At 44.9% G+C, this 27,232-nt stretch overlaps 1 protein-coding gene across 5 annotated transcripts in view; it reads right to left on the bottom strand.

Annotated features, from left to right (window-relative positions):
- Positions 1-27,232, bottom strand: part of PRICKLE2 (prickle planar cell polarity protein 2) — a 345,342-nt gene that overhangs the window by 50,098 nt on the left and 268,012 nt on the right. For all 5 annotated transcript variants that reach the window (XR_014295598.1, XM_082639435.1, XM_082639438.1 and 2 more), the window contains 4 exons: positions 14,317-14,430; positions 11,309-11,446; positions 8,227-8,430; positions 4,942-5,128 (listed from right to left, as the gene is read on the bottom strand). Coding sequence is in view for 4 of the 5 variants with exons in the window: in XM_082639435.1 (XP_082495561.1) it covers positions 4,942-5,128; positions 8,227-8,430; positions 11,309-11,446; positions 14,317-14,430 (643 nt within the window). In the remaining variant the exon portion in view is untranslated. The remainder of the gene's footprint in view (positions 1-4,941; positions 5,129-8,226; positions 8,431-11,308; positions 11,447-14,316; positions 14,431-27,232) is intronic.

The raw sequence follows: 27,232 nt of genomic DNA, 5'->3' as shown, positions 1-27,232 counted from the left end.
CCCTGTGTAAATAGTAGTCATGTCCTCTTAGGTCAGCCCCTTTGTTCCACCCAGTCAGGTCCTTCTTAACTCATTTGCTCTGAGTGCAGAGAAACTAAATGCAAATGGCCTGTCCATGAATCCTTCCGCCTGGGGCACATTCCTCCAGATAAACAGCAATAATGATACTAGGGTGTGAGAAGCACTGCTTTAAATGCTTTACGTATATGTAAACTCACTTAACCTGTCAACTGTATGACGTCCATTTTTCAGAGGAGAAAACAGAGGCAGAGGAGGTTAAATAATTTGCTTAATGTAAAGGAGCTAGGAATCATAGACGAGATCTATACCCAGGAAGTCTTGTTCCTAACTGTGACTTCGATAATCATCTCTTTCAGTCTACTTAGGGGTCTGCTCAAATGGCAGCTTCATGGAGAAGTCTTCCTGTCCACCCTAAAAGCTACTCTCCACCACTCTCCACCCTTACCTGCTGTATTTTCTTCACAGCATGGATACTGCTTGACATTGAGCCACTACATATGTGCATGTGTTAATTACTAAAAGTGAAGCTGTACGATGAAGTTTCTGGGCTATCTCCAGGAACATGGCCTGGTACGTCACAGGGGCTCTTCACGTGTGTAATGGATGAATGAATTGAATTCCATCACCAGTGCCTGGCATTCCAAAGGGTAATTACTTTAGCAGTTTAGTGGAAAGGAAAAAATGGACTTCAGCTCATGGTAAGGAAAAACTTGGATGTAGTCTGTCCAAGACATCACCTCACCATAAGCCTGCATATCTTTTGCGTAACTTCTGTCCCGTGCCCAGGCTGTGTCTCGTTTACATAATATTGTTACACCTGCTTCTGGGAACCTCCCATAGCCCCTCTTGTGTCTCACAGTCTCTTCTGCCCTCTCCTGGTTACAGGGCTTAACTTCCCTGGGGGACACCATCTCCCTGCCACCCTTGGGCCATGAGCTTTGGGCAGGGCTAAAGCCACACCTGGACCAGCACTGGCCAGTATAAACACCGTATCTCCCAGCCCAGTTACTAGTTCAAGGGTGGGCACCTGACCTGCATCGGGCCAAAGGGAGAGTCACCTGGCACTGTTGCTAAGAGAGCGACACAGGGAAACTCTCTTTTTTTTTTTTTTGCGGTACGCGGGCCTCTCACTGTTGTGGCCTCTCCCGTTGCGGAGCACAGGCTCCGGACGCGCAGGCTCAGCGGCCATGGCTCACGGGCCCAGCCGCTCCGCGGCATGTGGGATCTTCCCGGACCGGGGCACGAACCCGTGTCCCCCGCATCGGCAGGCGGACTCTCAACCACTGCGCCACCAGGGAAGCCCAGGAGACTCTCTTTTGACAGCAGTTGCTAAACGGGCAGAATGGGAGCCGAGAGCTGTGGGACCTACCTCCCAACCTCCCGTAGGAAGAGCCTGCTGAAAATGCAGACCCAGCAGTGACTGTGGGATGGGAAGGGACCTCTGCAAGAATCCTGATGTCTAGCGATCAATGCCTTCACCTTTGGTGGCTGAGAGCCCTGAGTCTGAACTTTCCAAGAGTAACCTCTAGATAATTGTCTACAGAGGCTGTGAACAAGAAACAGGGGAAAGGAGAAGGGCAAGAACAAAAGGCAAATGGCACGGCAGCCTCTCCGGGCCCTCCCTGTGTACCCCTCACTTCCCTTTATGTCCCTGGAGCCCAGGGAGAGAGAAGCATAAGGTAAATTCTTCTCCTAGGAGCTCCTCCCTGAACTAAGGGGTCTCTGTTTATTCAGGAGTCAGGCCCTAAGGACCAAGAGAGGATTTTTAGCAGGACAGGAGCGACCACAAGGGTCACTCCAAGATCAGAGGGACACTGAATCAACTCCCTTTCAGCACCGCATTCCCAGGAGGAGTGAGAACTGGCAGGGGAGGGGCTCGAGACAGCAGGCCCAAAGCTGGGGCTCCAAAGGCATGTCCTCCTCCGTCAGGCTGCCGGGGGAAGCAGGCGCAGGCAGCACGGGCAGCCCCAACTCCCCGCTACTTAAGAGTGAGGCATCAGGACTCGGACAAACGCAAGTTCAAATCGCAGCTCCATGCCATGCCAGCGGGTCGCAAACGTGCTGAAGCCCGTCAGCTTGGTTCCAATCTTGGCTGGGCTGCTGTTGGGCTGTGTGACCCTAGGCAAGTGGCTTCATGTCTCTGTGCCTGAGTCTTCTCCACAATAAAACAGGGATAATAACAGTACTTACTCCAGAGGGCTGCTTGAGAACTGAGTTAAGATGCAGTGGATGCTCTGCTAACTCCTCCCAGCCCTCTTCTTGAGTTTTTATTCGGTCTCAGTGCCTGTCTCCCTCTCTGCTCTGAGGGCTGCTACCTGGATGCTGTCCAAGAAAGAACTCCGAGGCTGGCTCGGTCTTCCCTGCCCTCTCCCCTGTTCCCCCTCCTCCAGAGAGCTTCCACAGACATCCCAGCTGCCCTGGGTCCTCACTGTGAGCCCCAACTCCGCACAGCATCCCAAGCAGCTGCAGCCTTATCCACTGCCTGTCAGAGGTGTGCAGCAAGTCCAGTTCCTAGGAGCTGTTGCTCCACCAGCTGCCTCCCTGTGCTCCTGCGAGGAAACGTACTCAGATGCGGCAGCGGGGGCCTAGTTCTGGGGGTGGGGGCCTCACAGAAGGCCGGGCCGCAGTAGGGAGAGTGGAGGGGGAGGCATGTTCCAAAGCGGCCCAGCAGGCAGTGAAACGTGGTCCCTGATAAACATCAACGATGTCAGATGGTGCTCTGAACTGCTCCTGAACTCTAAACATCTGGAAAAGGGCTCGGCCGTTCCACATCTAAGCGTTCCTTTTTTATTCCCTCCCTAAGCCCTTTAAGTACTTCTCTGAGGGTGTATGTGTCTACTGCTGCTACAGCCTCGGTATGTTTATAGGACTGTTTACTCTGCTGTGAGCCGGCAAAAGTACCGTTGCCCTGGCAACGGCTTCCTGCGGTAGGGTCTGCACTGAGTGGCTGTATAAATAGGGAATATTTGGATAATACGGTCAGAGCAAAGCACCCAGACACTGCGGTCTGTGTGATATACAGAGCATACCCTTTCTCTGTTGCAAGAAAAGTATGTTGTACAGAAAAGTGGATTTGGGAAAAGAAGAATCAGGGACAGCATTTTAACCACAGCAGTGATAACACTGCAGGCCACAGTGGCCCCTTTTCTGATAAAGCACTGATGCCTTTTTATGGTTTTCAGAGGGAAGGAGAAGGGAGTGACAATCAAAGCCAAAAAGAAGACAGAAACAGAAGAAAACAGGGAACTTCTGAGGTGTACGTGCTGCGGTGACATATTTTCTCTCGTCCAAGCTACTGAGCAAAAATTCTAAGTGGCAGTTTCTGGAGGGGCTTTTAAGCCTCAATGGAAAGGGACAGAAGAAATAGAAATACTAACAAGCAGGGGGTATGGTTGCCATAGGTAAGTTGTCCATACTCCGCCTCTCTCAGCTGAGCAGGCACCTCCCTGCAGACCCAGAAGCCACAGTGAGCAGTGCTGGGTCAGCACCTCACACCATTTCTCCTGATCGAGTCCCACCCCTCGCCCTTCCTCACCTGCCCCACCACCTGTCCAAATCAAGCTCATTTCCTAGCTCTTAAGAGTAAAGGGAAGTATGTCTGTTTAACCTCTTTGACCCCGTGAGAAATGCATCAGGCTGTGAGAGGGGGAGGTTTTTAGGGGTTGGGGAAAGGGGATTTTCGCAACACTCCAGCCCCCAGAAGGGAACGCTGCTGGACCAAGGTTGGCACAGCAAGGCTCCACCCTGGGCCTGGCAGGGACTCCAGCGCAGAAGGGCTCCACAGAAGTGGGCCTGAGTCCAGGGGATGGACTCAACGACAAAGGACCACTAAGCATACAGCAGATGCCTCCAAGCGGGGCACAACAGGCTCTCAAACTGATTATCTCCGTATCTCCCAACTACAGGTGAGAAGCTGGCAGCCTCCGAGCAGATTTCTTGGAATTGCACAAGCCACAGGAAGATCAGGCTGCTGGTCTCAAAGACATTCATCTGCTGCCAACTTCTTATTTTCTTTTTAAAGGGCAGCTCATTCTCAAGGTGCCAGAACAGGAAAGCTGAATAAGAAGCTACAGATGCAGCATGATCAGGAATAGCGTTGAAGGGCTGAACAAATCAGTTACTTGAAAAGGGAAAATGATTTTCACCATCTCATATCTGCCACTTCTTTGGGGAGTTTATAGCTTCTGAGCTATTTGAGGTTCTCTCACTTTGTTTTTGGCTGGGTCAGCTTTTGCTGATTTCTTTTTAAAGACATGCATGCCAGAAACCATTTGGTTTCCTTGACTATCTCTTCCCACCACGAGGACTGCTTTGTTTCCTCCCTCTGCTGACCCCCGAGGTTTTCCGAGGAGGCTGTGGAAGACATCTGTTTATATTTTCCCCTCATATTTTCCTCTGAGACCTCTCTTCCTCCCTTTGGTAGTGGGACCGTATACCTTGGGGGTGGGTCTATGATTCAGGCAGACCAATGGGAACTCCCTATTCTTTTCTTTCCAGGGTGGAACAGATGACCAAATGAGGGGCTACAGCATTCCTATTTGGAGGACCTGACTTGGATATTGGAAAAAACACGATCCCATCCTTTTAGAGAATACCAGTGCTAAGACTAAGGGTAGCTGGGGGGTCATCTTGGCCACCTTGCGAAGGCAGCTTGCTTCCAAATGATGCCAAGAGAAAGCAAGCTGAGCTGAGACACAGAGGGGAAAAAAAGAACCAGACTTTGAATCCTTGAGCCATCCTTAACTGAAAACAATTTCCTTCTTGGCTTTTCTGGTACTGTGAACCAAGAAATTTCCTTTGTCACTTAAGGTAGTGTCAGTTGGGTTTCTATCACTTGCAACCAAAGGGATTCTAACTATACCAGACACAAAGCAGATCCATTCAGAGTAGGAGCAAGCTGAGCACCAAGAGTTGCCTCACCTATGTGCTGGGCACAGGTGTCGCAATATTCTGCGTACAAGGACTCGAAGCAGTGGCAGCAGTAGGGCCTTCCCTCCTTCATGATGTAACGCTGGCCGCCCAGCACTGTCTCGCATTCGAAGCAGCAGAAGTGTTTCATGTGCCAGTGTCGCCCCTCAGCTTCTGTGCATTCGTCTGCAAAGATGATCTGGAGATGGAGAAGCCAAATGGTCAGTAGATAAGAGCCAGCCATGAAAATATGCTTTAAAGGAGGAAAGCTATGAGGGCCCCAAACTGGAAGGGTAGGAAAATAGGTCCTGTCCACCGATTATTAAACAGAAAATCTATATGTGTAGGTTTATTCTCTATCTATATCAGTTCCCACATGTGGATCTGCCTAAAGCACAATTAAACAGTTTCTGGCCTGGCCGGTGATTAATTTAACCACGTTGCATAAAGACAAAGAACATTCTACCCTAAAGAATATAAAGCAGGACTAAAAACTGACAGCTCATGGGCACTTTGGCCATGTCGATTTAATCTGGCTTATATACAATATTTTTTTAAAATGAGAAATGTCATATAAACACCTGGAATCCTGGTTTCTCTTTTGAAAATACAATGTTTGGCAATGTGTGCTACACATTCTTGCATGGCAACAATAAGAGGGGTCGCTGCTTTCAGATGAGTGATGAGTTCTGTAGCTTGTCATTTTTTTCACCACTCACTGTTACCTTGAAATGAGTCACCTTCATTTACGATAACTGTCTAGCCCTCAGAAGCATTTGTGTTTTGACTCCTAAGACAGAGTTTTTTACAGTTTCAAAGCACAGGTTTAAGAGCTTACTGCAGACTACAGTAATCAAGGCAGAAATAAGCTCAAGCATTTATGGCCAATTGATTACTGACAAGGGTGACAAGGACATTCGATGGAAGAAAGAACAGTCTCTTCAACAAATCTATCTGGGACCACGGAATAGTCACATGCAAAAGGATGGATCTGAACCCCTACCTCACACCACATATAAAAATTAACTCAAAAGGGATCAAAGACCTAAATGTAAGAGGAAAAAAACTATAAAATGTTTAGAAGAAAACACAGGTGTAAACTTTCATGAACTTGGATCAGGCAATCAGGCAATGGTTTCTTAGCTATGACTACTAAAAGCATAGACAACAAAAGAAAAAATAGAAGTTGGATTTCACTGAAATAAAAAACCTTCATGCTTCAAAGGACATCATCAAGAAAGTGAAAATATAACTACAGAATGGGAGAAAATACTTGCAATTCACATATCTGATAAGGGACTAGTATCCAGAATATATAAACAACCCTTACAAAGCTGCACGAAAAAGAAAAATCACCCAAGTGAAAAAACAGGCAAAAGATTTGACTAGACATTTCTCCCAAAAAGAAGATATGCAAATAGCAAATAAATACATTAAAAAAATGCTCAACATTATAAGCCATTAAGGAAAAGCCAATCAAAACCACCACATGATGTCACTTCATACCAACTAAGGTGACCATAATGAAAAAGACAGACAAGAATTGAGGAGAATGTGAGAAAATGGAATCTTCATTCATTGATAGTGGGAATGTAAAATGGTGTAGCTCCTCTTGACAACAGTTTAGATTCCCTCATAAAGTTAAACACAGAACTACCATATGACCCATCAATTCCACTCCTAGGTATATACTCAAGAGAACAGAAAATATATGTCCACACAAAAACTTGTATATCAATATTCATAGCAGCATTGTACATAATAGTCAAAAAGTGAAAACAATGTAAATGTCTATCAATTAATAAATGGCTAGACAAAATGTGATGTATACACACAACTGGTTATTATTCAGCCATGAAAAGGAAAGTACTGATACATGCTGGAACTCGGGTTAACCTCAAAAACACTGTGCTAAGTGAACAGAGCCAGACACAAAAGGTCATATGCTGCATGAATCCACTTATATGAAGTGTCTGGAATACGTAAATTCATGGGGACAGAGACTAGATTACTGGTTGCCAGGGGCTAGAGGGAGGGGAAAAGGGGAATGACTGCTAATGGACCTGGTGTTTCTTTTTCCATGATGAAAATGATCTGGAATTAGGCAGTAGTGATGGTTGTCCAACTCTGTGAATACACTAAAAACCACTGAATTGTACACGTTCAAAGGGTTAAATCTTATGCTGTATGAATAAGATCTCAATAAGCAAAAATTTCAAAACACTTTAATCATCCTATTCTATTTGCCATTAGATAACATGAAGTATCATGAGAACCAATTTCCAGATGTGGAAACTGAGGCAGGAAGGTAAAGGGGCTGCCCAGAATCACTAGAACTGGACCAACTACCTGCCCAGAGGGTCTCTTTTGAATATCACTGGTAGCATTAGAATCCAGGTTAGATAAGGCCAATTAACTTCCTCCTAGAAGAGTGAGTCTCTGATTGGCGGCTTTTAAGGAAGAAATGCCCATGGTAATAGTGGCCTCTGGATGAAAAAGAGGAGTGTTATTTTCAGGGTCCCACATTGCTGGTTATAGGGTCAGAAAGAACCAAAAACCTACTTTATGCACAAAGAAACACCTGTCCAAGATCTTTCTCCTAATTTGTCCCATAAAATCGGTCAGGTTTAGAACATTCTCCTTTCTGCCCCCAACTTTTAAGTTAAACCAGGTTTTCTATCTTTCAACTCCCAGATCACACCTTGCTTCTGCTGGGAGAAAACACCAGGTATGAACCTTGTGTCCGGACTGCTTTCTTACTCAGAAAAGCAAATTCAAGTACCTCTTGAGAGTGTGGGGCAGGGGTATACAGACAGAGTAGCCATCTGCCCCCTGAACCCTCATCAGACCTTTTGTAAACTGTGGGAGAATCAAATCATGCTACCCATTTTCTTGTCTTCTCAAACCAAACTGTCCCATCGAATCTCAGGAAACCCAAGATTTTAAGATAAATGACACACCATTACTGATGATGATTACTTCCTGGGATTTGGGCTGAAATCTCAAGTTGCACAAAGCCTTTTTTTGTTTGTTTTTAGAATTCTGAACTGACCTAGTGCCCCTGGAAATGTCCTCAGCCCTAGAAACTGTCTTCCCACCTAGCGGTCCATGAGACTGTCACATTCAGTAAAGCAGGTCACAGTCCTGGACATTCTAGCAACGAGGGATGGTGGGGCTTCATTTTTGAAAGGGTTAATATAAGAGGGGAGGGGAGTGGCCTATGGTTTTCTTCCACACAGGAACCACAGGACAACGTGCTGGCTATGGTGTAACCCAGGGAGCGGTGCGGACTCTGACCTCGTCGCAGGCTGCGCAGCGCGGCTTCAGGCACTCCGCATGGTGCCTGCCACAGTATATCTTCCCATCTTGGTAAAAGTAGATCAAATCCACCAGGAGCTCGTTGCAGACAGTGCAGATAAAGCAGGGTGGGTGCCAGCAGACACCGTGTCCGGCGCGCGATGCAAACACAGCAATGTCCCCGCCGTTGATCTGGCCTCCGCACTGCGAGGCGAACAGAAACGTCAGGAGGAGGAACACCGGCGCCCCGTCTCTCAGCGCCACGCAGGAAGGATACATGACCAGCACCGGCATCGCTAGCTGGTGACCGAGCGCTGACTTGCAAGTCAGTTACTGTGCCACCTGCTCTACACACAGGCAGGCAGGGTCTTCTTGTCCTTCCCCCACTGCCCCTCCTAGGGCCAACATGAGGAAGACCCTGTCACTGAGAAAATCAGCAATCCCAAAGGTGGGAGAGAAAGGAAAAGTCTGCCAGCAGGAGGTCTCATTATCTTTTAGATACTGCCAACTCCCTCCCGAGGCCCAGCCAGGACTACTGCTAGAAAGAGTGGGCTGTGCAGGGTTTGGGTGATGGGTGAGTGGGGAGGGGGTTTGGAGGGCCTCTGGGAGGACGTGGAGGTCTGCACTTTGGATGGTAGGGGAGTGGGTTCATAAAAATATGCTCACCTTTAACCATCTTCTCTAGAAGCCTTTCAGGGATGCTTTTGGCCTACTTCCCCTACCCTCTTTTTACACAGTCCCGATTGAAAAGGTACCACTCCTAAAGCCAGACTATGGAAAGGGCTTCTTCTTTCTCCCCTTCCTGAGCTTCTCACTCATTTCCAAAGTTCCTTCCCCTCCCCAGAAAGGAACAAGGCAGAGTCCCTGATGACCCACGCTTCCAGCTGCACTTGGGATAAAATGAATACAGTGCCGTCTTTGAGGGAGGAGTAAAATGTGAAACAACAGGTCCAGGGGGAGGCTCCCTGCTGACCACGGTGTTGGCCTGAGGGGCCAGCACTACGGCTCCACATGAGTGGCTGAGCTCTGGGGGCAACATCCAAGGAGGAGAAAAGAGACCTCCAAACCTTTCCCACACCTTGGCCATCAGAAGGGTTGTGATGCTTCATAGAAAATAAAGTCAAGGTCTCATGGAATAGTCTCTGGGGCCTCATTCATGCGAGTGGCCAGACATAAGAAAGACATTACATTACGCAAAGTGCTACCTCTGCCTTTCGTGCTAACGTTGGTAGCTGAGGTATGCATACTTCTAAAAGAGAAACTGAGGCACACTCAAGTTTTCCAGTTGATTTGCTCCAACACTGATTCGAATTGGGCTGCAAGCATCAAACTGAAGGTGGTTGGGAGCACTCCAAGGACACGAACCCAGGGAGAGATTTTTATAGAGAAGACATGGAAGCAAAGTGAGGAAAGTATTTCAGGGACTAGAGATTAAGCCATCCCCTTATTTGGGAAAGCCTGGTTGGCTGCTTGAGATTGGTTGTTCAGTTTCATTTTCTCGGATTCCACTACCCTGACTGGTTTAGGTTTTGTTCTGCTGATACAGGTTACCGAGGCATTAGAGCCACCCCAGTCCAATGGCCTCCGTGTTTAATTACTTTAACAACACGGAATCCCACTGAATCCTTACCATGATTCTATGACCTAGGCATTTGTTATCCCCATTTTGCAGCAAAACCATGAGGAAAAGTAACATGGTCACTGCCATCTGGCAGAAACATGAGTCAATCTTATGTCTTTCTGCCTCCAGGCTCTCGGCACTCCTCCATGCCACTCTTGACACCTGCCCATGAAACACCCAACCTTCCCATTGTCTCAGGGAAGTCCGCCTGGACTGGTCAAGAATGACCCGAGAGTGGCAGAGGCCCTGAACTGAGCACACAGAATCTCACATCTTAACCTCTGACCACCTACACCTCAGGGGCAGGTGTCAAGGATGAAGACCCCATCCCACTGTCAAATCTGTGGTCCTTTGGCTCCCCTGTTAAGTAGCATCTCCATTCCATCCACCTGAGCCTTCCCCCACTATCCCTCTGAAATCCCCAAAAAGGGCCCCCAAATGGTATCCCCTCCACTCAGGTAGTATCTTGCCTTCTCTTCATCAATCCAGTTCACATATTTTCAGTATGTGAATGGGTCCCCAAAGCACTTAAGGAGTTAGATGGGGCTACTCTCTTAGCAGCAGGGCTAATAGATGTGTCCAAAATATGACCATCAGCACCAGAAGGCTTTGGAGGTCAAGAGGTGGGGCAGGGTGAACCCAGGCAGGCTGGATTCCCACCCTGCTTTCTTGAAAACCCTCCTCCACCATGCCCGGAGCACTCTACAGGAGAGTCGAAGAAAAAACAAATCCAGACTTTCGACTCAGTGAGGTCCTAGAAAGAACGCAGGGGGCTTCATGCACTGTGCTAAAGAACCCTCAAATCCAAGGAGATGACCATTTACCACCTGTTTAAATGGCACTGGTCCTGGGATGACCCTGGGAAAGAGGCTGACCCATGGTCCAGGCAAATTCCACTTTCTAGAGGACTCATTTTGAGATGTAATTCCATCATGTCATTCCTCTGCTCAAATCCTTCCAATGGCTCCCTATCTCCTTCCAGTGGCCTCTGTGAAACCTGACTTCATCTACTCACTCTCTTCTTTATCCCCTCTGCCCTGCCACACTTGCCAACCTGCTGTTCCTCAAACAGAACAGAAATGGCTCCTGCCACAGGGCCTTTGAACTTGTTGTTCCCTTAGCCACCCCCCACCATTCCACCATCTGCATGACTCACTCCCCCTCAGTTCCTGCATGTCTTTGCAGGGCCTTCCCAGTCACTTTACTGAACATTGCAACCACTGCACACTCCCAACACTAACCCCCTTCCCCACTGAATTTTTTCTATCTTATTTATGTTACTGTCTGACTTCTCCCCTAGAACAGAACTCCTTACAAGGGCAAGATAAAGCTTTCAAATCTTTCGTTCACGGCTGTATCCCCCAGGCCTACAAAGTAGGTTCTCAGTAGCATAACTGTTGAATGAATGAGTGAAAGGATGCCAGAGCAATCCCCTCGGCACGCCTGGGAATCCACGCTCACCTGTTCACAGATCGCTCCTGTCATGGTGACCGGGAAGGGCCTGACATTGCCACGACCCAGGTTTTCACGTTTCCGCTGGTTGCTGAAGAGCTTCAGCTCCCTCTTCTCTTCCTCATCCAGGGAGTTGCAATAGCGAACCTGGACAGACACAGAGGATGGCACGCAGGGGTCACCCTTGCTCCTGAGGGTTCCTGAAGCCCAGGCCCCAGACTGTGCTCATTAAACACACTCCCATTTGGTTTCACAGTCCTTGTGGGCACTTGAACACCACCAGGTTGGGGGCTATTTAAGTGAGTCTCTACCTGAGATTGCTGACCATCAAAAGGGCTTCCTAAAGGCTCCAAACTCCAGAGCCCCATTCTTGGGCAGGCCAATGGTCTGTAAGTGTGCCTCATCCTCACTGGCCCGCTCTGCTTACCACACTAAGAGCCATACCATCTGGGATAGCTTTGCTGCTAGTCAAGATCTGGGACTTCCTCCTTCTTTCAAAGTGATCTGGATCTTCAAATTGATCGTGCTACTTTCACCTCCATGTGCCCATGGAAACGATCCTTGACGCCAAAGAATGGCTCCGGGCCAACGAGCCAGAATAGTGGTCAACGTGCTCACAGCTTCTGTTTCCCAAAATGAGATGGGAACCAAAGGCGTGAAACTGAGGAGTTGGCCCAGTGCTATCTGTGTTACTTCACGGGAGTCCCTGCGCGTTTATCTGTGTGTAGGAGGGAGAGGACTGCCCGCTGGGCTTTGGTTAATGCATCAACTTGCATAAGATATTTTCCTTCTTGTCCGACACAGAAACTCACAGAATTAAGGGAGGGACATTAAAGATATTCAAATCTGCTATTTCCCAATCTCTCTTTTATTTATGCACACCTTGGGAATTTTGCTATAATCTTGAACTATTGTTTACTTAACACTATTTTAAAAACTGACTCACTTTTTTTTACTTGAATACATTTACTTGAAAAGAAAGTATATTATGACTAAAACTAGAAAAGCAATATCACTTGTGAAAAACAGAGCGACCATAAAACTAAATACGAGACTGAAAACAAAACCACATTGCTGGATTCTAGCTGGCTACTTTTGCTTGTCGGAGATTCTGAAACGGAGGTTCTGAATGCTGTTACTTAAAAATGGAAAGTAGCAGGAGTTGGAGAGGTGTGAGATACCTGCTCCCCCCAAACTAAAATTTCCCACTTGACGACTCAGTCACAAGGACTGAAATGCAACTGAAAAGGTAGTGAGTCTCTCATTATGTGGTTCAATATTATTTATTGCCATGGCCATGTACCAACCAAAGTCATGGATCTGCTACACTTCGGGAAACATGGTTCTAATCCCACCCCGTCTCACTTTAGAATAATCTGAGCATCAGCAAAGTTTAACCGACTTGCCTGATGATTTGCCCTACAGATGGTTAAAGGGAAACCTTTGAACCAGGACTAGTTTGAAAACCACTGCAGCTGTATACATCAAAATTGTCTAATCTGGGTGAAAAAGAGAATGATCAAATATTTACTTCAGATTCATCCTTTGTCCTTAAAAAGGCCATGTCAAATGGGCAAATCTGTCTACTGGGTCACATGTAAGCAATTCTCACCAACAGGAAGACGAAATTTGAAGGGTCTCTTTTCATGAAACCACAGTTAACCATAAACAGAATTAATCATTAAAAAGCAGAAAAGAGCAGACCACTTCCCTCTATCAAGTAAAAAAATGTTAAAAAAAAAAAAAAAAAAAAGTCTTCATGTGGAGAAAGAACTGCAATGACCTGAACAGCCCAGAATATACGGTTACACCACTGACAATTTATGGACATGCTTTTGAAAGAAAGGCACACCCCTCCTGCTTGTAAAACCCCACATTTTCAATTCCAAATTAGTTAACTGGTCATCGGGTTACAATGCTTGCTCTCCTCTTTAAAGGAGAAAGCATTATTTAAATGTGTTTTATGAAGTCTGAAATAAACAACAGGAAAGGGAATTGTGACTGTCTTTCTAGGGAGTTGCTTCAGTTTTTAAGCTTTTGCTCTACTTACTCAAATTCACTTTTGAGGCTCTTGATTTATTGCTTTTATTCAAATGTGGGAAGATAAAGACTAAAAAAGTACTCACTCATTTCCTCAGGGACTGAGCTTGTGGGTGGGGGCAGTTGGTAAAAAGCTGGGGTCCAGCTCTCTGAAGGGGTTTTAAATTTCTCCTTTCAACTTAAAGTTACGTTTTTCTTTAAATCACAATCAGAGTTAAGCAGACAATGCGATTCTGCAGGATCACTATTTTTAAAAACCAGATACTTGAAAATTAATTTCTAGTTTGCAAATCTAAACCTCCCAAGCATGATGATCTTTTAAAAGCGTATTTACAAATTTCCCTTTAGGATCAATTTGAGTTCAAAGACGATGAATGCCTGCTTATAGTGCCTCGTGTCTGGGTTCAGAAAAAAGGACGGCCTGCGAGTCATACTTTCAAGAGCATAAAGGGTGACCTTGCCAAGTTGGACTGGAAACGACAAAAACACAAATGTTCACAGCTGCAAATCTGGACATGTAACTTCTACTACAGTGTAAGATGGAAAACTTACATACTCATTTACTAAGAAATGATGCTGAAAATTCAAGAGAGTCTCAGAGTTTGTGCTGGACTTGAACTGCCCAGGGAATCTCAATCATCTAACAGGCTCAGGCAACCAGCATCGCACGTCCCTCAACTAACAAAACCTGGACTTGAACTTTTACATTTTAGGGCTCCCCAGTTACCTCAAATAGCTAGTAGTGCCAGGCACAGAGACGAATCCAGTCCATAATGAGATTCTGCTTTTTGGTAACCCTCTCCAGAAGGTGTCCGACAGTTTCTTTTAGTTCTAATTAAGGAAGCTAAAACCTAAACTAAACTGCCAAGAGTTTTTCATTGGGGATCTCATTGATCGCAGCATTCTGATTATGAAAAAGGTAACAGTTCATAGAAAGTTCTAAGAAAAGTCTTCCAAAGGCCCCTCTAGCCCCTTACCTCATTGTCATGTGGCGGTAGCTGGTGTAATAGCTGCTTGATTCGAAGTTTCTCTCCAGGACTGTTGACATAGGGAACTTTCTCTTCTGGGAGACAGCTATAGTACTGGTGAACCTGAAGGATGGAAAGCAAACAGATAACTCGCCCATTACTCAAACCACCTGCCCACTCCCACATCCTGGGGAGATGATTCCCACAAAAGGACACATCTGCTTCCCGCTCTCCCCGTCCTTTGTGAAACTCAACGGCATATGAGTTTCTCACTGCAAGCAGAGAAATTCATCCTTGAAGAAAGAGTCCCACAAATCAGCCATGTCTTGGGGCTTTTCCTCTCTCTGTAAGGGAAAAATAAAGCTAGCAAACTTTCCTAGAAAAAGAGATTTTGGTAAACATGCTGGTGAACCCGGAGGGTAGGGCTTTCTCGGCAGGCTCCCCCGAGAGCTGGCTTTACCATTTTCTCTGTGAGTCTCCAGCATGTAACCTGCCTTCCTAGCCAAAGCAATGTGTCAGCGCCTGCCCTGGCGCTGGAGTCAACGCCAGTCTTTGGCGCGCAGAGAACTCCTGGGTCCCTCAGCCTCCACCTACATTAACAGCCCTCTAGGTTTTAAGCTTTTTGTAAGGACAGGCAGCAGCTCAGATCTGTCAAAAAAAAAAAAAAAAAAAATTCACTGAATTCAGGATACAGAGCGTGTAATTAAAAATTGTCATTAACGTGACTTTTTTTGTACATCCTAGAATGCTCCTGTTTACAGATGTTAGGACATATTCTTACAATTTCTGAGGCTCATTCAACCCTAACAACTACTTGGTAAAGCACCAAACATCTAATTTTGCCTGAGAAAAGAAAACAGACATTCTAGCATCCAGCTGCGTGTGAAACTAGGGGAAAAAACTGGCCAAAACAGAAGGTATGCTTTATATAAGAGAGGCCAAAAAAAAATCCCACAAGGTCAGATGACATCATGGAAAATACTTTTCAACTGTCTCTCAGCATCATGACCAACTCTTGTGAAACAAGGCATCCATTCAACAAAATGGAGAAGACAGAAGACTTGGGGCTCTACATTCAACATATTGGTTACGCTCCACAAACTTGGTCACGTTCCTTTGAGTTTGGGGAGCCTTGGATATGACCACACGTTTTGGGAATGCTGGGGTGAAGAGTTGTGAAAGCTCTGTCTACTTTGATCTCCAGAAATGAAATCATAATTGTTAGAAGAGAGAGGAAGACGGTTTTGTGATAACAAAGCCTTAAAAAAAATGTGAAAGCTGTCCTTGTTTTCCTAACAAATGATCGTAACCATTCACCACCATGTGTGTATCATCCTCTTAATCAAATCCCAAAGGTAAACATAAACAGACTTCTTGCTGTAGACTAGCCAGCTTTTGGGACCCAGGGCTCTGCGACCCCTCCCTAGAGACACCTGGCAGGAAGCCAAGTCTCAGGATGGGAAGCAATGGTTCCGGGTTTTGAAGGCAGCCCACAGGTTACTGGCACTCTCTCTGAGAAGAAATACAAGCCCAGATCATGAGTTAGTTTGGGATTAGAAGCTGGCGATGAGCCCATCAGAGACTGGCACACCATTATGTGCTCGGGAGATTCGTGCCCCATATGCCTCACCAGGTAAGGGCCAGGTATATAAAGCAGCAGGCCCCTTCCCTGTATCTTGGGGAATGGGCTTTGCCTCCCAGGTCAAAAAATGACTGGTGGAAAAGCCTTGGGGAAACATCACTTTGTCATTCTCACAGCTCACATTATGGTTACAGAACATTAGGGACAAATGCTAATATAAAATGAATCGCTATGTGGATAAACAACAAGGTCCTACTGTACAGCATGGGGAACTATATCCTGTGATAAACCATGATGGAAAAGAATGTGAAAAAGAATGGATATATATGTAAAACCGAATCACTGTGCTGTACAGTAGAAATTAACACAACATTGTAAATCAACCGTACTTCAATAAAATAAACTAAAAACAATAAAATGCATCACTGTGGATGCTTGATCACAAAGAGTCTGATTTGAGCTCCACTGACCTTCCTCTCAATCACCCCTCATCACTCACACACCCCTCTCTTCACTGCCCAGAGCAGTCAACTTCTGAACTGGTACCTTGAACAAGGAAGGTCTCTTTGCTACCGTCCGAGGCTGACCCAGGCTGGAGTTTTCCCTGTACCTTCTCTGCAGCACGGCCAGGTAGACCTGAACCCCCAGTCATGGCTCTGTCCTTTCCCAGCCCCGTGTTCCTGAGCAAGTTAACAAAACCTCTCAGAATCCTCATCATGTGACTTTGGTAATTAAACAAGAGTGGAGACAGAGCACTTGGCCCTCAGTAACAAGAAATAATACGAATACACAGCAATAAGTATACTGTCCAGCCCGGTATACTCCAAATGGAACAATCCAGATCTTCCTGGCATTCCTTCCATTTTAAGAGGTAGGGCAACACTGTCGGCTTGTAGAGTGAGACCAGACCTGGGGAGCCCCCCCCCCCCACTTATAACTGGTCTAAGAAAGAAGGTTGAAAGGGATAAAATGCGATTTAAGCTAGCTTGGTTTCAGGGGGAAAAAAGGTAAATTATTATATAAAGATGTAGTGTTTTCTCAAAAAACCCAGCAGTATGGTAGGGCCTCTCGAGGAAATGGAAACTTCCAATGGAAGGTGATTAGTAAGGGATTCCCCATCTCCCTAAGCCTGGTGTCCTCCTACCTTTGCTCTATTCTTTCCTCTCTGCAGATCTGTTCCCCACAGGACTTGAGTTTACACAAGCCCCGTTCAAGAGTCCACCCTAGACTGACTAGCTTTGCTCAATTCCACTTCCTTACAGAAGGCTCCTGCTTACCCCATCTTGGGCAAGGGCCACACCTGGAGATTGGAATGGAGAGGTTCCATGCTATTTTAAGACTGGAGAATAAAGGAGTCCCAACACACGATTGGACTAAAGGGGAGGCAGTGATGGAGAGCTCTAGAGATATTTAGGTGGTAAATAAATACCTCAGTATGCTGATGTCCATCTTAAAGACTGAATCCTTAAGTCAACAGAGGCAGTGACTACTCTTATGGAATACCTTTCCTGGCTGGACATCTTGTGTTGCCTTTTAAAAAAAATTATTTTAGTTATTTTTATTTATTATTTTTGGCTGCATTGGGTCTTCGTTGCTGCGCACAGGCTTTGTCTAGTTGCGGCGAGCGGGGGCTACTCTTTGCTGCAGTGTGCGGGCTTCTCATTGCGGTGGCTTATCTAGTTGCAGTGCACGGGCTCTAGGCATGCAGGCTTCAGTAGATACAGCGTGTGGGCTCAGTAGTTGTGGCTCACGGGCTCAGTAGTTGTGGCTCATGGGTTCTAGAGCGCAGGCTCAGTAGTTATGGCGCACTGGCTTAGTTGCTCCGTGGCATGTGGGATCTTCCCAGACCAGGGCTCGAACCCGTGTCCCCTGCATGGCAGGTGGATTCTTAACCACTGTGCCACCAGGGAAGTCCCAACATCTTGTGTTGCCTTCTATAATTGCAGCCTACTCATCACTACCACTGAAAACGCATCTTTTCTACCAGTATTCCCATAATTCCTTCAATATAAAATGTGCTAACATAATTTCTCACAAGGCAACCAATCATTTGGCAGATGACTTAAAAACCTACCTGCTAAAATACTCCGTTTATCAAACCAAATCAGCTCATTATTAATTAACAACCTACCAAATCACCCCCATATCACCTGGTAGGTGATCTGACTTGCTGTGAGGCAGGAGAGTGAGTTGGTCCTTTACCACGTCCAATTCTCTTCAAAGCCTGTTCAAGTCCAGGAGTAAAAATAACCCCCCTTCATGGTGGCTTCTGTGTCTCCTCCTGGTGTTTAGAAGCTGGACTTTGCAAGCTCTTCACTGACCAAAGGGGATTAGCAGACAGATGGGAATGAGGGAGAAACGGCTCTCTTTCCCAATCTGTCTCTGGCTGAACATGGAAATGCCACATGCACGGAAATGCTTTGGCATCTTCCATAATAAAACTACTGTATAGCTCAGAACAAACACCAATCATACCAACAGTAAGGGGAAAATATTTAGTATACTTTCTGGCACTACAAAAGTGAAAACTGGTACCACCCGTGAAAACCATGCAGATTGCTCATTTTAGCCCAAACATGTTTCACTTGTTAATTTTTACAAGTAAATAGTCAAATCCAATAGAACTTTGTCAGTGGTGATCATTACCCAGCTATTATCTGGCAGGTTGATAACTTGATTTTTCTTCCCGTGTATACTGAGTATATTTCTCCAAACGCAGGTCTGTGGAACGTGCTAGGCACTTCGCTCCATTTACGGATTCCCAGGTAGAGGTGTCCTGTGATTGTGCGCTGGGTGTAGCCACATGAAGTACATTTCCTCCAAACAAAAGCATCCTGAACACAATAAACTGGCTTAGGAAAATGAAATAGCTGAAGGCCTTTATTTAAAGTGTGACTCCCAACAGCGAGGTTTGGCAATAACGTCAGTCTGTGTCAGACGGATTGTAAGAGCTTTAGTCGGTGTGCAAATAAAATCTGCAAAGCAAGACCTCGCCCAGCTGGAAAGACTGGGTTTGTCAGAAGGAACTGCACATTTGGCAGCACTTCTGCCAGAGCAGAGATCGAAGCCAGGGAGTCAACGGCTCCTCACTGGAGAGAAACGTGCTTTACTGAGAGCGGTGGTTCTCAAATGTTAGCTTCCACCAGAACCACCTGGAAGGCTTGTTAAAATACACCTTTCTAATTCAGGGGGCCTTGGGGGGCAAGGGCGATCATTTGCATTTCTAACCATTTCTCAGGGGATGCCCCGGCTGTTGGTTCAAGGGAGCCCATTTTAAGAGTTTTAGAGTCACCCAAGTGTTTTCCTTCAACAGCCAACCCATGGGATTGCCAGGCACCACAGGAGACCCAGAGGAGGCAAAAGAACTTGTTCAATTTCACTCAATTTTGTACATGTCTCCTTCTACACCTACACATATCCTTAAGCAGGGGGATTCCACCAGTTCCTACAACAATCAGAAATCCTAATGGCAAAGTGCTCAAATTTGGGGGTGGTACATTTTCCATATCAAAAGCATTCCTATTTTCTTAGAACGGGAACCCAACGAAGAAGTCAGAATTTGGGGGCTGAATTTAGAACCAACTGTCCTTCACAGTCCAAATGAAGGAAGGGATCAAGGAACATATTTTTTTTATTGAGTTGCTCTAATGCCTGAAGTGTTTTTATATACAGTGCCTTGTGAACCCTCCCCACAGCCTGGAGGTGGTTGGTACATTACACTCATCAGATTGAGAGTCACACAGCTAAAACATGGTAGGACCACTTCTGAACTTGGCTTCCTCATCCTCTCCCTCTGTTTTGCATGGATTCTTGGGCTTCTTTACCAAGGGGGAAAAAAAAAAAAAGACTAGCAGATGGATGGAAAAGAAGACAAAAAGATAGAGTAAATTCCTAATATATCTGCATGATTGACCACAGAAATGATAAACATGTTTTCCTTTGGTGTTCTCCATAACATAACATATGGTTCAAAATGAACTGACAGTAAGTAAAATGATGTACTCCAAATTAAACAGTCTTTCCACACCACCATGGTATGATGGTGTAAGGGAGTTCTGGCAGAGATGGCTGACCAATCATACCCATTTTCTTTTCTTCCTTAATTAGAATACCATCATTTTACTTAGAGCATCAATATGCCCAGCTAAGGACAATATTTCTGTACCTCTGGAGTAGCTACATGTGGCCATTTGAATAAATTCTGGCCAATGACATGTAAAGATGTGACTTCTGGGAGAGCTCTTTTAAAGGAGGCCAAGTAGTTGACAAACATCTTTTTGCCCAATTTCCCCTTCCTTCCTGCTTCCTGGCTGCAATGTACACACAACAGCAGGAGGTCCAGCAGCCATCTTATACCATGAAGTAACCTTAAGAATGGGAGTTTTTGAATATACCATAGAGCCATCATACTAGCCCTGGGTTGCCTATCACTGAACTGCTTTAAGCAATAAGAGAAATAAACTAGTTCTTTATTTACATTTCAGTTACTTTTAAGTGAATGAAATTCCTAATGATAGAGCAATAGTTCTCAAATGTTAGCATACTACAGAATCATTTGGGGCCCTTATTGAACAATATTCCCATTTTTATCCCTCTGGGTCTGAAATAGAGCCCAGAATTCTGCATTCTTAATAAAAACCTCACTCCCAACCAGGAGAAACACTGCTTTAAGGGGAAAGCAAATGTGACTTTACAAGGTAAAGGTAAAAACTCCCGGAGTGTAATCACTGATGTGGGCTGACACATTTGGAAGGTTTTATAAAAGCCCATCTTAACTCAGAGACTAACTAGAAGATGGGGCCTTTATTTCACATTCTCCCTCTCCCACAGTTTAAGAAGCTTGGAACCTTGGTTAATCTACCTCAATCTGGGGAGGCAATATCTAGCATATGTCTGAGGTCTCAGAAGGCAGGTGCTACAGAGAAGGGAGAGATGTTGCATGAATTGGAGGCACACGGTGGTTTTTATGAAAAGTGCACACTAGTTCCCAAATGGGGACCTAGAGAATAATCAGGTAGTATTATACCTATGAGCACGGGGTGACAGGCTGCTTCTGAGGACCCGTTTGCTCATTTGGCTCCCACCTGCCCGAATTTCATTACCCAAGCAACAGGAGAAAAGTGTTGTTAAGCAGCGTCTAAGAGGTAAAATCATACTGAGTATGGCTCCTTCCCTTTTCCCCTGGAGATGCGCATTATAATTTTAATTGGTTTACTCAGGAAGTAATTTAGGAAATAACAGTCTAAAACCTAATGTCTAACCAATGTCTGCATCGCGCTTAAACTCCCATAGGATTAGGATCAAAAATCAAGAATAAAAGCCCATTTGGGGTATTTTCAAAGAAGAATATTTCAAAGACCCCTTGTTTTCTTTTTTGCTCACAGCCGATGTCTGATTCAACAGCAAACCATGTCAGATTTAGGTTCAAAATATACCCAGAATCCAGTCACTTTCCCCCATCCCCTCACAACCAGTCCAGCCTTGACTAAGTGCTCACTGGAATTATTGCCACGGTTGCTTCTGGACCCTGGCTTTCACCTCTGTGCCCTTTGCAGGTGATTATTCAGCAAGAACAACCCCATGTGAAGATAAACCAGGTCACATCACTCACTGCTCTTCTCAAAACCCTTCATGACTTCCCATCACCCTCTGATTCAAAGCCAAAGTCCTCACTATAGGATCATGATCTGGCTTCCTGAAGAACTGGCTGATCGTATCACTTGCTACATTCTTCCTGTTCAGTCCTGCTCACAATGGCCTCCTTGCTATTCCTCTCACCTCAGTGCCTTTGCACTAGCCATTCTCTGCTGCATTCTTCCCCCAGATATTTACAGGATGCCTATTCTCACTTCTTCCAGTCTTTGCTCAAAAGTCACCTTAAAAGAGAGGTAGGTCTTCCCTGATCCCAATATATCAGTACCTCCACCTCTTACTCTTTAGACCAACGCTTCTCAACTGGGGCTAATGTTGACCCCCAAGGGATATTCGGCAATGTCTGGAGACATTTTCGGTTGTCACAACTGGTGTGTGTGTGTGTGTGTGCGTGCCGCGCGTGTGCTACTGACATAAAGTGGGTCAAGGCCAGGGATGCTGCTAAACCTCCTACAATGCATAGGGTAGTTTCCACAGTAAAGAATGATCTGGATCAAAATGTCACTAGTGCTGGGCTTCCCTGGTGGCGCAGTGATTGAGTCTGCCTGCCGATGCAGGGGATGCGGGTTCGTGCCCTGGTCTGGGAAGATCCCACATGCCGCGGAGCGGCTGGGCCCGTGAGCCATGGCCGCTGAGCCTGCGCGTCCGGAGCCTGTGCTCCGCAATGGGAGAGGCCACAACAGTGAGAGGCCCGCGTACCGCAAAAAAAAAAAAAAAAGTCACTAGTGCTGAAAATGGTAAACCCTTAAACTGCTTTTCTACAAATAATTTACCAGTTGCTGATACATAATCTACCTGTTCATTGTCTCTCTTTTCCCTCTAGAATGTGAATGCCTGGGGCTTTGTGCACCGTCTATCCCCAGAAAAAGGTGTCACACACAGTAGGTGCTCAACAAATGTTTGCTGAATGAACGTGTGCTGTGTTCAGATCTCATCTCTCTGCCTTTCTGGTTTATCAATGGACGTGAACAGGGACACGCAGCAACAGGACACACAGGTGAAGTTTCAGGAGGAACCAGAGTAAAGCTCACAGAGCTTCCCTTTCACACCACCCAAGCACTTGCTTTTTCACCAGAGATCACTGATGTGGGATGCATGATGGACACGCTAAGAAAAGGATGAATAAAATAACTGTCAATGTACTGTTTCTTTAAGAGGAAGGGACAAAAGCAACACCCCTTTTGATTTGAAGCCAGAGATCTTCTTTCAAGTTGAGTCAACTCTGTTCAAAGAAATTAAAGAAAATAATCACGTTATGTCCTAAGCAGGTACTGTGATTCAAAATCAGGTGAGCTGTTCTGCAGCTATGCCTGTCTGCACTCACATGCTCGCTCCCTTTCCAATCCTTTTCGTTAAGATGTTTTTTAATTTAGAATATTAAACTTCAATGTCTAGTTAGAAAATACTTTCCATTTAGTTTGGAGCATTATCTGACAGTTATTTATTTTATACTGTCTTAAAGAAGAGGTCTTAGAAACGGAAGAACTGGGAGTTTCAATACTCTGCCTTTAAGGTGCAATTACAAGACTGCTCCACCTCAATTTTACCAAAACACTTTGCAGAATGTCTACACAATTGCGTATATGCTACTAAAAATTCCAACAGTTGCTTACTTTTTGGATAGCAGTTTCAATATTGCCTTCAGACAAAATACACACGTACATGTGTATGAAAAAGCAGGGTAGCAGTTTCTTAGAGTGGCTAAGTGTTTGGACTCTGGAGTCACACTGTTTGGGTCTGAATAATGGACTGAATACTTTCCATGTGTACACAGTTGGGCAAATTTTTTTAAAATCTCTTATAGAGTCAATGTTCCTATCTGTAAAATGGGGGCAATAATATTTACTTTGAAATATTGCTATGAGGCTCAAATGTTATACAGGCACACATCATTTTAGTGAGCTTTGCTTTACTGTGCTTTGCAGATATGGTGTTTTCTACAAATTGAAGGTTTGTGGCAATCCTGTGACAGGCAAATCCATCAGCACCATTTTTCCAATAGCATTCTCTCACTTTGTGCCTCTGTGTCACATTCTCTGGTAATTCTCCCAATATTCCAAACTTTTTCACTGTTATTTTATTAGTTATAATAATCTGTGATCAGTGATTTTTTTTTTCCAAGAAAGCAAATCGAGGATTTATTAAGTGATAGTATGCTCTCAGGGGAGAATGGGCATATTCGGGAGAGTAGCTGCTGTGATCAGTTACTACTGTAACTGCTTTGGGGAACCACGAAGCACGCCCACTTATCGAACTTAACTGATAAATGTGTGTGTTCTGACTGTTCCACCAACCAACCATTCCCCCATCTCTCCCTTTCAGCTTGGGCTTCCCTACTCCCTGAAACACAACAATATTGTCATTAGGCCAATTAACAATCCCACGATGGCCTCTAAGTGTTCAAGTGAAAGGAAGAGCCACACATCTCTCACTTTAAATCAAAAGCTAGAAATGATTAAACTTCGTGAAAAAGGCGTGTCGAAAGCTGAGACAGGCTGAAATCTAGCCCTCTTTCTCCGAACAGTTAGCCAAGTTGTGAATGCAAAGAAAAAATTCTTGAAGGAAATTAAAAGTGCTGCTCCAGTGAACACACAAATGATAAGAAAGCAAAACAGCCTTATTGCTGATATGGAGAAAGTGCTAGTGATCTGGATAGAAGATCAAACCAGCCACAACATTCCCTTAAGCCAAAGCCTAATCCAGAGCAATATCCTAACTCTCTTCTATTCTATGAAGGCTGAGAGAGGTGAGGAAGCTACAGAAGAAAAGTTTGAAGGTATCAGAGGTTGATTCATGAGGTTTAAGGAAAGAAGCCTTCTCCGTAACATAAAAGTGCAAGGAGAAGCAGCAAGAGGTGATGTAGAAGCTGCAGCAAGTTATAAAGAAGATCTAGCTAAGATAATTCATGAAGGTGTCTAGGCTAAACAACAGCTTTTCAATGTAGACAAAAACAGCCACATATTGGTAGAATATGCCATCTAGGACTTTCATAGCTACAGAAGAGAAGTCAATGTCTGGCTTCAAAGCTTCAAAGGACAGGCTGACTCTTGTTAGGGGCTAAAGCAGCTGGTGACCTTAAGCTGAAGTCAATGTTCATTTACCATTCCGAAATCCTACGACCCTTAAGAATTATGCTGAATCTACTCTGCCTGTGCTCTATAAAGGGAACAACAAAGCCTGGATGTCAGCACATCTGTTTACGACATGGTTTACTGAATATTTTAAGCCACTGTTGAGACCTACTGCTCAGAAAAAAAGATTCCTTTTAAAGTATTACTGCTCACTGACAGTGCACCTGGTCACCCAAGAGCTCTGATGAAGATGTACAACGAGATTCATATTGTTTTCATGCCTGTTAACACCGATCCATTCTGCAGCCCACAGATCAAGGAGCCATTTTGACTTTCAACTCTTATTATTTAAGAAACACATTTCAGAAGGCTATAGCTGGGAAAGAAAGTGATTCCTCTGATGGATCTGGGCAAAGTCAATTGAAAACCTTCTGGAAAGGATTCACCATTCTACATGCCAGGAAGAACATCCATGATTCATGAGAAGATGTCAAAATATCAACATTCACAGGAGTTCGGAAGAAGTTAATTCCAACCCTCATGGATGACTTTGAGGGGTTCACGACTTCAGTGGGGGAAGTAACTGCACGTGTGGTGGAAATAACAAGGGAACTAGAATTAGGAGTGGAGCCTGAAGATGAGAATGATTTGCTGCAATCCCATGATAGAACTTTAACAGATGAGCCATTGCTTCTTATAGATAAGCAAAGAAAGTGGTTTCTTGAGATATCATCTACTCCTGGTGAAGATTCTGTGAAGACCGTTGACATGACAACAAAGGATTTAGAACAGTACGTAAACTTATTTGATAAAGCATTGGCGGGGTTTGAGAAGACTGACTCCAATTTTCAAAGAGGTTCTGCTGTGGGGAAAATGCCATCAAACAGCATTGTCATGCTAGAGAGAAACTGTTTGTGAAAGGAAGAGTCAATCGTACAGCAAACTTCATTGTTGTTTAATTTTAAGAAACTGCCACAGCCGCCCCAACTTCAGCAACCAGCACCCTGATCAGTCAGCAGCATCACTATCAAGGCAAGACCCTCCAGCAAAAACATTACAGCTTGTTGAGGGCTCAGATGATGGTTAGCATTTTTAAGCACTAACGTGTTTTTTAATTTAGGTATGTACATTTTTTTGACATAATGCTGTTGCACACTTAATAGACTACAGTATAGTATAAATATAACTTTTACATGCTCTGGGAAACCACAGAATTTGTGACTTTATTGCAATACTTGCTTTACTGTGGTGGTCTGGAACTGATACTGCAAATCTCTGAGGTCTGCCTGTAATGTAACTAGCAAAAAGACAGGCACACAGCGAAGGATCTATATTTCTTGGCTTCAAAGCAATCTAATCCATAAGTCATAAATGTCTATATTATGGACTGAACTGTGCTGCCCGCCTCCCCATTCACACGCTGAAACCGTAAGCCCTAAAGTGATTATATTTGGAGAAAGAGCCTTTCAGGAGATATTATGGTTAAATGAGGTGACAAGATTGGGGCTGTAATCAGAAAGGACTGATATCCTTGTAAGAAGAGGAAGAGACACTAGGAGTGCTCACGCACAGAGGAAAGGCCATGTGAAGACACAGCAAGAAGGTGGCCGAATGCAAGTCAAGAGAGGTCTCACCACAAACCAACCCTGCCTGCACCTTGACCTTGGACCTCCAGCCTCCAAAACTGTGAAGAAAAAAAGTTCTGTTGTTGAAGCCACCCAGTCTGTGGTATTCTGTTAAGGCAGCCTGAGCAGGCTAACAGTCTACCACATGCAAGGAACCCTGGGGTACTTGTGTGGAAAGGACACACACATGCATAAGAAACTACCCCTGGTTGGAGGAAGTTATATTTCAATAGAGTGTATAAGACAAGTAGGCAAATGACTATAATGCAGAAGCCATTAGAGGCAGAGAAAAACACTTCAGAGTTTCAAAAAACAATAAATCAATGCTACATCTGTAGCATTTGCCAATTTCCACGGTATAAATCATCCTACTAGGGCTGATTTCAAGCTACCAATGTGACGTCACTGCACGTGGGATTGGGAAGAGATGCATACAATTATACAGTATTTCTACTGTATGGATCTAATAAATGAAATAACCTCAAGAGCACAGATAATAGTAAAATATGGGAAAGTAATCATGAAGTGATGAGGTTTGAGTATTTATTACCTTTTTTTTTTTTTTTTTTTTTTGCGGGCCTCTCACTGTTGTGACCTCTCCCATTGCAGAGAACAGGCTCCTGACACGCAGGCTCAGCGGCCATGGCTCACGGGCCCAGCTGCTCCGCGGTACGTGGGATCCTCCCAGACCGGGGCACAAACCCGTGTCCCCTGCATTGGCAGGTGGACTCTCAACCACTGCGCCACTGCGCCACCAGGGAAGCCCATTACCTTTGTTTTTAATATAGTTTAATTATAAGTTTATATAATTAAGTTTTAAGAATGGCTGAATTTTACTGGCTTACAAAATACCTGAAAACGGACCAATTGGATCTTGTGATACTGTATAAGCCAGTCCCAGTACATCATTGTTGGAAACTTATAAGTCCGCTTCTTGGGCAAACTCTCTTTAAAAAGGTAAGAAGACAAGAACAGTAGAGAGCTGTAAACATAAT

Source organism: Mesoplodon mirus, assembly GCF_964341445.2.
Source record: "Mesoplodon mirus genome assembly, chromosome: 12".
NCBI lineage: Eukaryota > Metazoa > Chordata > Mammalia > Artiodactyla > Ziphiidae > Mesoplodon > Mesoplodon mirus.
The sequence above is the reverse complement of the archived record's forward strand: the minus strand, read 5'-3'. Positions and strand labels throughout refer to the sequence as shown.